Source organism: Carlito syrichta, unplaced genomic scaffold, assembly GCF_000164805.1.
Source record: "Carlito syrichta isolate Samal-C Ts95f unplaced genomic scaffold, Tarsius_syrichta-2.0.1 Scaffold314788, whole genome shotgun sequence".
In the NCBI taxonomy this organism is placed as follows: domain Eukaryota; kingdom Metazoa; phylum Chordata; class Mammalia; order Primates; family Tarsiidae; genus Carlito; species Carlito syrichta.
The window spans coordinates 308,163-320,799 of NW_007258884.1; the positions used below are offsets into that span (position 1 = coordinate 308,163).

At 36.7% G+C, this 12,637-nt stretch overlaps 1 protein-coding gene across 1 annotated transcript in view; it reads left to right on the top strand.

Annotated features, from left to right (window-relative positions):
• Window positions 1-12,637, top strand: part of MND1 (meiotic nuclear divisions 1) — a 76,922-nt gene that overhangs the window by 43,090 nt on the left and 21,195 nt on the right. The window contains exons 5-6 of the mRNA XM_008071906.2: window positions 9,039-9,113; window positions 12,152-12,266. Coding sequence (XP_008070097.2) covers window positions 9,039-9,113; window positions 12,152-12,266 — 190 coding nt within the window. The remainder of the gene's footprint in view (window positions 1-9,038; window positions 9,114-12,151; window positions 12,267-12,637) is intronic.

Here is a 12,637-nt window from a genome sequence, read left to right on the forward strand (position 1 = left end):
GGTTTTGATTTGGGTTTTAGTTTTTTTGGTTAGGCCTATTGTCTGATATCCTGTTACTAAGAAAGGATGGATACTGGTGGAGAACTAGTGTCCTCTGCTACTCAAGCCTTCATATCTGGATTTGTCATATCAGAACCCATTTCTCACATCTAGAGTCAGTAAAACTTCCCAAGTTTGTATCTAACCTCCTTCACTGTATCCAGTGGGTTTTACATGTCTTTGGCTCTCAAAATATCTGAATGATTTCTAATGGATTCTGCAAAAGTCTTTGCTAGACCACAGTCACAACTTCTAAGTTTATTGTCCTGACACTGTTAGGCTTCTGTTGGATCTTTCATATCTTTTAACTACTTTTTAATATTTTATATCTCTTTCCAGAGGTTAAAAATAGTTCTTTTTAAGTCTGCTTTTTTCTCATTTTTTTGGTTTTCTGTTTCTACTTTTATTACTTTAATATTGTTTAACATACTTGAGGAACTACTAATCACTTGTAATGAACTACTCTGACTCTGCTAGACAGTTCATTTCTTCAGATTGTGATCTCATCTTCATCAGATGTTATTTTATGTGTCTCAAACATGCACTTGTCAAGTGGCTTCACTTTTCCTTTAGTTGCTTTCTTGGTGAAATTTTCACTTTTTTTCCTATATCCATTAGTTAGGATTCCTGGAATACTTTTTCTCATTTTCAGCTTGTTTTTTTTTTTCTTTTTGTCACCTAGGCTGCAGTGCAGCAGTACAATCAAACTTGCAACTCCTGGTCTCAGGATAACCTCCCGCCTCTCAACCTCCCAAGTAGCTGGGATTATCGGCATGTAACATTCCAGGTTCTTATTGTGTTTGTCAGGGTTGGGTTGCTTGAAATTTGATCTTCTGGTTAATGAAATATTAATATGCTGTATTTTTACTAACTTCATAGAGTATTTGCTTTTAATGAGTACTGTCTTATAGGATAATGAAGAATAACCTAATTCAAAAATGTTCAACTAATATCTAGTGCTCACTATGTGCAAAGTACTGCTTTGAGTTATTCGTTACTTAATTATATTAATGTGATGAAAAGTTTTGAGCCAGTAATACTATGACTGTATATGTCGTGGGCACTTCATAAAAGCTCATTGAATAACAGCTTTCCTGACATATATTACTATATACCCCAAAATAGAGGAATAAGAATGTTTTAAATTTGATGTCTCCAAAAACTTTTCAAAGTTTTCATAGCTGACCAGCAATATATGAAGGAGATTATTGTTAAAGCTTGTTTCCATTGTAACTGATAAAATATTTACTGTGGTAATGGCAGAAAACCCCTTTGCTTTGCCTAAATGATAGAGGGGAGATTACCTTAATGACTCATCTAAATTAACATTTTTCAAAAGTAGGGCATGTTTCAGGCAATATTTAATTGAGACTGTTTCTTTGCATTTATCTTGGTTTTGCTTGTGCTTGATGCCCATGTCCTTAGGTTGGCTTTTCTCATGGTTACAAGATGGCTGCCAGCAGTAGTGTGGGCTGTTTCTTTCCTTGTGACTGTATAGTTTAGAATCAGGGGGTAAGGAGAGTTGTTTCCCACAAACTCTAAGCAAAAAACTTTGACTTTATTCTGATTCACAATGCTTGAAATCAACTACTTTGGCAAAGGGCATTTCATACAGTGATAGACTTAGGCCTCAGGTCATTGCCTATCTCTTAGGAGCACCAAAAATATCTGGGTGTGGTGGCTTACACCTGTAATCCCAGCACTTTGGGAGGCAGACAAGAGGATTGCCTGAGCAACTTGGTGAGACCTCATCTCTATAATAAATCAAAAAAATTAACTGAGCATTGTGGCACACACCTGTAGTTCCAGCTACTTGGAAGGTTGAAGTGGAAGGATTGCCTTAGGTGGAGGAGCCAAACAGGTGGAGGCTGCAGTGGCCATGAGCGCAATACTGTAGTCCAGCCTGGGCAACAGAGACTCCAACTCAAAAAATAAAATAAAAAGAAACACCAAAAATAGCATTAAACCCTAACCAAAAATGGGCAAGAAATACATGAAGAAAGCTACAAAACTACTGAAGGACATGAGAGAATTCCTAAATTAATAGAACATACTAATGAATGAGAAAACTCAATTATTAAAATGTCAACTAATGTGTATATAACTAATATAATGGTAACCAAAATTCCACTAGATTTTTATGGATGATTCTTTTTTTCCCTTTTATTGATATTTTATACATTTATAGGGTAAATGTGAGTGTTACCTGCATAGAATGTGTAATGATCAAGTCAGAGTATTTGGGGTATTCATGACCTTGAATGTTTATTTTCATGTGTTAGTATCATTTTAAGTTCTCGCTTCTTGTTGCTTTGAAATATATATAATATTGCTAAGCATAGTCGCCTTAGTGTGCTATTAAACATCAGAAATTACTTCTTCTGTCTAACTCACAGCTTTATTCATAATTGGCAAAACTTAGAAGCAACTGGTGTTCTTCAGTCATTCAGTAAGTAGATAAACAAACTGTGGGATATCCGTAAGATAGAATATTATTCAGTGATAAACAGAAATGAGCTATCAGGCTGGACACGGTGACTCACGCTTGTAATCCCAGAACTTTGGTAGGCTGAGCAAGGAAGATTGCTTGAGCCCAGGAGTTCAAGATCAGCCTAGGCAACATAGTGAGACCCTTGTCTCTACAAAAAATAAAAAAATTAGCTGGACATGATGGCAACTTGCCTGTAGTCTCAGCTACTCGGGAGGCTGAGGCAGAAGGATTGGCTGATCACAGGAGCTCGAGACTGAGGTGAGTGTGATCATGCCACTGCACTCCAACCTGGGTGTCAGAGTGAGACCCTGATTCAAAAAAAAAAAAGGAAATGCACTATCAAGCCATGAAAAGACATAGCGAGCTTTGAATACACATTTGTAAGTGAAAGAAACTAATCTGAAAAGACTATATGCTATATGATTCCAACTTTGTGACATTCTGGAAAAGGCAAAACTGTGGAGAGGGCAAAAGGATCAGTGGTTGCTGGGGTTAGCAGCAAAGAAGGGACGGGACACAGGGTTTTTAGGGCAACAAAACTACTCTGTAGGATGCTATAGTGGTGGATACATTTGTCAAAACTCATAGAATGTGCAACACCAAGAGTGAACCCTAATGTATACAATGTACTTTGGATGATAATAATGGCAATGTAGGTTCATTGACTGAAACAAATGTTCCTCTAATGTGGGCTTTTGATGGTGGAGGAGGCTGTGCATATGTGGGGTCAAGGTATATATATGGGAAATCTCTGTGCTTTCTGTTCAGTTTTGCTGTGACACTAAAATTGCTCAAAAAATGAAAGGTTTTGTTTTGTTTTGGTTTTTAAAAATGAAGTAGACCTACCTATATGTACAGACATGGAAGTTGCTCTGAAAATAGCACGTTGCGAGACATTGTATAAAGGATAATCCCATATATGCTTTGAACTGTTGTCTATATTGATCTATGTCTGAATGGAAAACAAAGAAGGACAAGGGTGTTTGCTAGGCTTAAGAGGTCCCTCTGGGAAGAATGGTGGGGATGGCACAGTAGTAGAGACACAAAAAGGGGAAAACTACATTGCTCGAACCTTTTAAACAGGAATATGTTCATGTTTTAGTTTTTGGAGAATATATTTACATATTACAACAAGTGTTTAAAAAAGCTTAAGGCAAATTAAATTGAACAGAGTTTAACTGAGCAAAGAACGATTCTCAAATCCAGCTGCTCCTGAGCCGGTGTAGGCTCAGAGAGCCTCTAGCACAACTACGTGGTGGAAGATTTATGGATAGAAGAGGGAAATTGACTACAGAAATGGAAGTGAGGAACAGAAACAGCCAATTGGTTACAGCTCAGTGTTTGCCTTATTTGAACCCGGTTTGATCAGTTGGCCACTTGTGATTGGCCAAAACTCGATGATTTGGCACAAGAGTAAGTAGGCTAATCTGTCTACAAATTCAGTAGGTTACAAAGAGACCTCTAGGTCCAACTCACAGTGTTCAAGGAGGCAGCTTTGGGCTAAACTCAACACAGGAAAAGAATTTTAAAATAATAGTTACATATACTTGGTATATAGAATACTTAAAAGTATGTTCCACAACACAGAGATAACCATTGCTTAAGTTTTGTGAATTTCCTTATAGTGGCTTGTTTGATTGGTATTTGTCACAGATACATTCTCAATGTATTTCAGTTTTGTTTCCAGCTTTTTAAAATCTCAATTTTATTCTTCGAGAATTTTTTTAGTGTTAATAAAATTTCTTCAAAGAGATTTCCTTTGACTGCATAATTCTTAGTTATGACACATCCATGCCAACAGTATTGTCTCTATTGTTGAGACAAATGCATTGTGCCTGTCCTTATATATAAACATATCTTCAGAGTGTTTATTTCCTTATGATCAATTAATTCCTAAATTGAATATCACCTTTATTAAGAAATATAAATTTTAAAGTAAATCCATTGTCTCTTTTGTTTTCTTTTTTAACCATAAACAAAAAACATAGAACCTATTTCTCCACAACCTAGTACATGAATTTTGATGAAGCAGTAGAATGGGTTGCTTTTCATTCTCTTTTCCTTGGCATTCTTTCTCACCTATGAAAACCTCTATATGCCTCCCTTAATACTTTGAAATTTTCTTATTTCTATAAAAGAGCAAATCAGAATTCCAGTGCAGCCAGCTTGAATCAGTCTTTCTGTTTCTTATGAATAAACAGCTCCTCAGGCAGTGAATTAGCCCTTGGGAAGCCATTGGCATTATGTTTCCCAACCCTGAGTGCCTGCACAGGCAGCCTGGAGTGCCTTTAAACAGAAGCATTGTGTCCGATTCTCAAACCTAAATAAATCCTGTTTTTTATTAATTATAAGTAGTTTTTATCATCGTAGCTGCTATTTATTCTGAGTTACTGCTTCTTCAGAATTTATTATTTGTTTTAGTGAAATTTGGAAATTGATTTGTTAAGACTATATAGTTGGTTCTGGTTTTCCATTGTATAAATGTTAAGAGTTTATTCTTTTTTTTTTTTTTTTTCATTAATCAGTATTTTTTATTATGGTTTTGTGGGGTACAGTTAAGGGTTAGGTGTACAATGACGAGTTTATTCTTTAAAGGAATCCTATGGTGAAGATCTTTTGAAAATTTAGAATATCACCCCTTTTCCTATTTTTGTAAATGTGAACTTTTCTGGTTCTTTTAAAGACAAATATTCAGATTTTATTTCTGGTTCAGGCTACTATATTTAGCAGTAATTAATTTTGTTTATAAACTAGATAATATGATTCCACATATTAACATCCTCTGTATTTTAGTAGGGCTTGTTACTACAAGAAAACATGTTTTTGTATAGATCAGTAATTCTCAAAAGCGTGGTGCCCCCAACCAGCAGCATTAGCATCACCTGAGAACATGCTAGAAATGCAAATTCTTGGACCTCGCCCAGACCTTCTATTTAGAGACTCAGGTAGTGTCAGGTTATTCAAGTAGTGTCAGGTAGTGTCAGCCCGTCAGGTTATTCTCTTGTATGATAAAGTTTGAGAACTACTGCTTCAGACAATGTGTATACAGTGGATTAAAATCTTAGCTCTTCTCACTTGAGGCCTGGATGTGGTTTAATTCCGAGGTACTATAGGAACTATAGTAATAGTGCTTCTAGCAGTTATGTAGATGAAAAACCTATAGCAGGGGCAGCCTCACAAGAGTTGCTTTTATTGTTTCCAGTGGCTGAGATTTCAAGAACTAAGCTGTGAGCCAAGAATCCTTCACTACTGAGTTGAAGCAAATTGTTTCAGTATTTAGTATAATTAGCAGAAGATTTTCCTTTGATAACATCATTTAGATTGTACCTTCTTCCATTACCAAGATACTTAAAATGACAACTCATGAATTTAGTGCTTCACATTTAAAATATGTAAGATTTTCAGAATCAAGGAATTTCTGAATGAGCTGTCTTTCAAATGCTAAGTTGTACATAATTACAAACAGACATACAGTACCTGAAAGATACTTTATTAATATAAATAAGATATATATACTTTTTTTTTTTTTTGAGTTAGCGTTTCACTCCGTCGCCTACTGGAGTGCGGTGGCCGCTCCCGGCCACCACAGCCTCGACCTGCTGGGCTCTGGCAATCCTTCCACCTCAGCCTTCCAAGTAGCCGGAACTACAAGCGTGCGCTACCACACCCAGCTAATTTTTTATTTATTGTGAGATGAGGTCTCACCAAGTTGCCCGGCTGGGTCTCAAACTCAAGGCTCATGGAATCCATTCACCTCGGCCTCTCAAGGTGCTGGGATTACAGGCTGGGCCATTGAGCTTTAATTGATGGCTTATTTTATATAATTATTCACTTTTTGGATAATATCTACCTGCCTGGTTATTTTTAAAATGTATTTTAATGGAAAAATGTTATGTTAATATAAAGAGGGATCCAAAGAAACCCAGAATTTATTTGTAAAAAATTGTGTATTCTTACAAATTTAAACTTATCACCTTCAAAGTACCCTCCATTTGATGCAGTATACCTATTGTGACACTTTTTCCACTGCTCCAGACAGTTTTGGAATTCATCCATTTTAATGCCTTTTAGTGCTTCTATTTTTTGTTTTGCCTCTTCCATATCGGCAAAATGTTTCCCTTTGAGGACTTTTTTCATCTAGGGAAACAAAAAAGTTGCTTGGGATGAGATCAGGTGAATATGGAAGTAGAGCACTGCCATTTTTGGTTAAAAACTGCTGAACATTAAGTGTGGTGTGAGCAGGTACACTGGCAAATCACCCATCACGAAATAGGCAAACATGTTGAATTTCCACAAAAAAATTAACTGAAGCTGAACACAGCCTCTCACAAAACCGCTAGCTTGTACACTGATGCAGTTGGGTCTCTAGAACGCTTACCTAGCAGGGGAAGCCTGTACTACAAGGGGCCTACCCTCCAAAAAATAATTCTGGGTTCTTTTAGGGTCCCCTCATATGTGTATGTGTGTTAATTAGAAAAATCCTCTACTGAATTTAAAAGTTACATACTTTTTAAAAATTATTATTTTAGATGGGTATGGTAGCTCACACTTATAACCCCAGCACTTTTGGAGGCTGGGTGAGAGGATCGCTTGAGCCCAGGAGTTTGAGACCAGCCCAGGCAACATAGCAAAACCTTGTCTCTACAAAAAAATAATAAATAAATAAATAAATTCAGGTGGGTCCTTCAGGGTGGAATATTCACTTTGTAACATGACTTTATTTTGTAAATGAGAGCTCTTGTTACAAAGAACTAGATCTCCTTGCTAAATTTGGGCTCTAAAGCTCATTTTGGTTCTTAAATCTATAGCACTTTTTTTAAGTTAGGAAGATAATTACTCTCAAGAAGTATTATTTGTTTTTGGTGATGTCTACTTGGCATTACCTATAGATTTTGTTCATGCTGTGAATTAGAGATTGACTTGAAAACTATTAAAGGAAAGCTTACAATGTTCTCTTTATGCATACTGAGAAGTAAAAGATTTCCCAAAGCCAGGGTAAAGTATTTCTAAATTTTAAGAGAAAAAGTGTATCTAAATATTATTCGCTTTGTACACATAACTAGATCATATTGTGAACAGTGTTCTATAATCAGCCAACAAAATTAAATTTATTCTGTTATTATTTTCTAAATGTTTATAACTCAGGAATGAGGGAGGAAGTAGAGCGCTTTTTTTTTTTTTTTTTTTGAGTTGGAGTCTCACTCTGTCACCCAGACTGGAGTGCAGTGGCCGCTCCGGGCCACCGCAGCCTCGCCTGCTGGGCTCCGGTGATCCTTCCGCCTCAGCCTTCCGAGTAGCGCGCTACCACGACCGGCTAATTTTTTGATTTATTGTAGAGATGAGGTCTCGCCAAGTTACCCAGGCGGGTCTCGAACCCGCAGGCTCAGGCAATCCACTCATCTCAGCCTCCCAAAGGCACGGGATTACAGGCTGAGCCACCGAGCCCGGCTAGTAGAGCGCATTTTAAGAAGGCTATTACCCAGTCAAATGAGTCTGAAATTTCTAACTAGTTTATAGAAAAAGACGTGGTAAAGAATTTAGTATTGGAAATTGTGATTGTTTATTTAGTCATGGACTTTAGGTGAGAGTAATCAAATTGAGAAGGTGAAGCAATGGCAATGCTCTGAAATTAATCAGATCTTTTTGATGTAGGCCTGGCCATATGCTGATCAATATTCTATAGCGACAATCTCTTTATTCCAGCATTATTTAATCAGTTTTCATATATAACTTATCTACTTTCTAAGCTGAAGAAAATGCTTAAACTGATCACTTTTTAGATATGTAAAATATGCCTAAAATTGACAGCAGGCTATCAGATTTTTTCTCTGAGAACATAATATGTGAAGTATACAATTTCTTATAAAGTATTTAAGAATAATAAGAAATATGTTCATTATTGACTGTTAGTGAACTGAGTCACAATATTACAAGTCTAAGAAATAGTCTAGGGTATTTTGAAAAGAGTTTAGTCAGAAGTAAAATGAAACTTGGAGAGAAAATTTATATAAAACAGATATTTTTTAATTTTCAAATTCAATTTCTAACTAACTACTTGGCATACGGGTGGGGAACCTGATAAATGAAGACTATGTAGAAAAGATTAAAGGCATGTGATTGAATTTCTACATGGAATAAGAAAGTATTTTTATTGTATTTATTTATTTTGATTTTTTTTTAATGTTATGTTTTCTTGTAGAGACAAGGTCTCACTATGTTTCCTGGGCTGGTCTCGAACTCTTGAGCTCAAGCAATCCTCCCACCCAGCCTCCCAAAGTGCTGGGGTTACAGGTGTGAGCCACCACAACTGACTGAAAATATTTTTTAAATGCTGTTTTTCAATCTACCCTAATGTATCATAGTCCCTGGTTGTTTTCAAAATTGGGACATTCCTAATGTAATCTTACATTTTTGTGACGTTGATCTAGACCAGACTAATTTCATTTTGTCTTTATAAACATGTCAAGACATTTTATCTTAGCAAGCAATTTTGTTTTTGATTCTTTAGTTGTCTGAGGGAAACCAAAAGCACGCAAACCTACAGAAAAGCATCGAAAAAGCTAAAATTGGCCGCCAGGAGACGGTAAGTTTGTGGCTGTAGATTATCTAATAATGGCAATACTAAATAGAAGAGCAAGGACTCAGACCTTCCTGTGAGGGGGAGACATTCCTACCAGAAGAGAAGGGGTCACAGCAGAGGGCGTGAATGTTTGACCTGGTAAATGTATTATATATGGCAGCATTGCACAAACACATAAACCCTGAAGCAAGACCGCCTGAGTTTGAAAGTCTCCTAAATTTCTGTTTTCAGTTTTCTTCATTGTAAAGTGGGGAATAATATAATTGACTTCATTGGGTTATTGTGTGGATTAAACTACTTAATAATTTGTAAAGCTCTTAGAAGAGGACCTGGTACATGGTAAGCCCTTTATGTAAATTATTAAAGAGTTTTTGAAAAATTTGGTTCAGAACGTGAAAACTGTCAAAGTATCCTGTGGCCTTGTAATATTTTTAAATAATTTAAATATTGACCTATTTTATTTGTTTCAAGTACACTATTTTCTAAAGTATTAGGTTAGAGCTTTTTAAAAATCACTTCACTTTCTGGTTTCATCATTATCTCAACTATGGATTTATGACTTTAAAAAATACTGAACATCACTTGAGCCACTTAGCATTCCATCTAGGTCCCTGTTTGTATCACTTGATTGTGAAAGAAAGGGACTCAAAAACTTGTCACATTGTAGAAAGAAATACATTGTAGGTTTACAGTGTCCTTCTGCTTTCAAATTTGTTTCACGTATGTTATTTCAGCACAGTCACAGATAGGAATTGGAGAATGTTAATTCCTGAAGAATATTCAAGGAAAGGTAAATTCTGGACATAATCTGAAAGTGTTATCTTTCTTCTTCACTTGACAATAGCAATTACCACTTCTTTATTTGATCCTCTTCTTTCTTTAATACTGGCAATAACTTGTAGAAGCGCCTTCTGCTAACGGTGACATACGCGTGCCCAGAAATTGTCAGCCAGTCTACTTACCCAGTGTTAGTCTGCTGGAACAAGTACAGCTGGGGGAGAAAAACCCTCCAGCAAACCTAGATGCTGCCTGCAGATATCAGAAGGATATAAGAGAGTTCAGGTAGCCTGGACTTTGCAAAAATACTTATCCTCAACTACTAGATACTGTTGTTGGAGATGATGGTGATACTGCTGATGATGACAGAGAAAAAGCAATAGCTAACATGTATATTCTACTTACTCTGACCAGGCAAGTACTATTCTAAATGCATTTCATATATTCATTGAATCCTACCAGCAACCTATGGAGTTAGCTACTGTTACTGTTTCCATTTTATATTTGAGGAATTGGAGGCACTAAGAGGTTAAATAATTGGGCAAAGATTTCAGTGCTAGTAACCATCTAAAATGGCTTCAATTCATAGTGTCTGGAGAACTATCATATTCTCACAGTTGCTCACCACTCTACTCCTGTCTTCATTAGCTTTTTCTCCTCTGAGTTTCTTTTTAACTACAATTCAATTCAGTTTCTCTGTCACAATGACCACGTTTCATATACTCTTAACTACATGTGGCTGTTGCAGGGGCGGCACAGATCTGAAGAGTTCTACGGGGCTGTGCTGCCTAGAGCATGCCACTCCATATTTGCATTCTCTTATACAAGTACTAGCAAAGACACTTTCTTTATTTTGAACAAATGGAACAGCTAAAGACAAAAGTAGAAAAATAATAAATACAACAATACAAGGTAGTAAGGAACCTTAGGCAAGTCTCCTTTTGGCAGCTTGAAGTTCACTTAGCTTTGCCTCAGATTTATCCTATAATTCTAATCTTTGACAGAATATGATTTTTGTTTAGATTTATTTTCAGGTTTCACAAATAAAAATTGAATACCTATAGCACCATGACTTCCTACTAGTGAGAGCTCCAGCTAGAAATTTCAAATGGTGTTTATTCAATAATATTGTATTTAAAAGCTTTTTCTGATTTACCATTAAAGAAAAGTAGTGAGAGGCTTCAAGCTGCAATTTTGTTATTTTAGATATCTTTAAATACTTATAAAGATATCCTTAAAAATTGAAAAATTGTCTTAAAATTGAAAAATTGTCTAGAAAACTTTTTTTTGTTTTTTAAATGGAATCTCACTCTATCGCCCAGGCTGCAGTGCAATGGCACGCTCACAGCCACCCCAGCATCAACTTGCTGGGCTCCAGCAATCTTTCTACCTCAGCCTTCCAAGAAGCCGGAACTACAGGTGCATGCTACCACATCTGGCAAATTTTTTTATTTAGTGTAGAGACGAGGTCTTGCCAAGTTGCCCAGGCAGGTCTTGAACTTGCAGGCTCACTCCCCTCGGCCTCCCAAAGTACTGGTTACAGGCTGAACCACTGAGCCTGACCAAAAACTTTTAAAGATAATTGCATAATGATTGTTATTTTTCCTAAAATATTACTTAGCTACATAGACACAATTTTGTGAAACTACCCAAAAAGTAGTTTATATTTGTTTCCCTGCCAGGTGTAGTGGCTCAAGCCTGTAATCCCAACACGTTGGGAGTCTGAGGCAAGAGGATTGCCTGAACTCAGGGGTTCGAGACCAGCCTGGGCAACTTAGTGAGACCTCATCTCTAAGAAATCAAAAAATAAGCTGGGCGTGGTAGCGCATGCCCATAGTTCGAGCTACTTGGAATACTGAGGTGGTAGGATCGCTTGAACCCACCAGGTCAAGGCTACGGTGGCCATGAGCATGCCACTGCACTCCAGCCTGGTTGATGAAGTGAGACTCCAACTAAAAAAAAATAAAATTGTTTCCTTAACATATGATGACATGATCATCTTAGCATTCTAACAGGAACCTCTCACCTATTCATGACCATGCCATGTTAATTTCCCCTCTAATTATTCAATATATATATAAAAGATGCTTGAGATTTCAGGAAAGATGAGAATCGAACTTGTTCTTATACTGTAATTATATGTATATATGACAAAAGTCTGAAGTACATCATTTAGGAGAAATAAAAAGAAAGTGTTATAAAATTATTACCTTATAATGTATGGGATTTTGTCTTAATTGCATATAAAATTATTTTCAATGCAGGAAGAGCGAGCCATGCTAGCAAAAGAACTTTCTTCACTTCGGGACCAAAGGGAACAGCTAAAAGCAGAAGTAGAAAAATACAGAGAATGTGACCCACAAGTTGTGGAAGAAATACGTAAGTTTATCCACAGCTTGAGGGTCTTTAACCCTCAAGAGGGTTAATGAAAGAGACTTTATACTTCTAATTGCCTGGTAATCATTCTCCATGTATATAACAAAATAAAGCCAGTTAAAATAGAGTTCTACTGTGAGTGCTCTAATTTGTATTTGTAATAAACAATAGGGGAATATTGCCTTAATGTTTCTATTAAGAAGTCTTGGCCGGCTCGGTGGCTCAGCCTGTAATCCCAGCACTTTGGGAGGCCGAAGTGAGTAGATTGCCTGAGCCCGTGGGTTCAAGACCCGCCTGGGCAACTTGACGAACCTTCATCTCTACAATAAAATCAAAAATTAGCCAGGCGTGGTAGCGCGTGCCTGTAGTTCCAG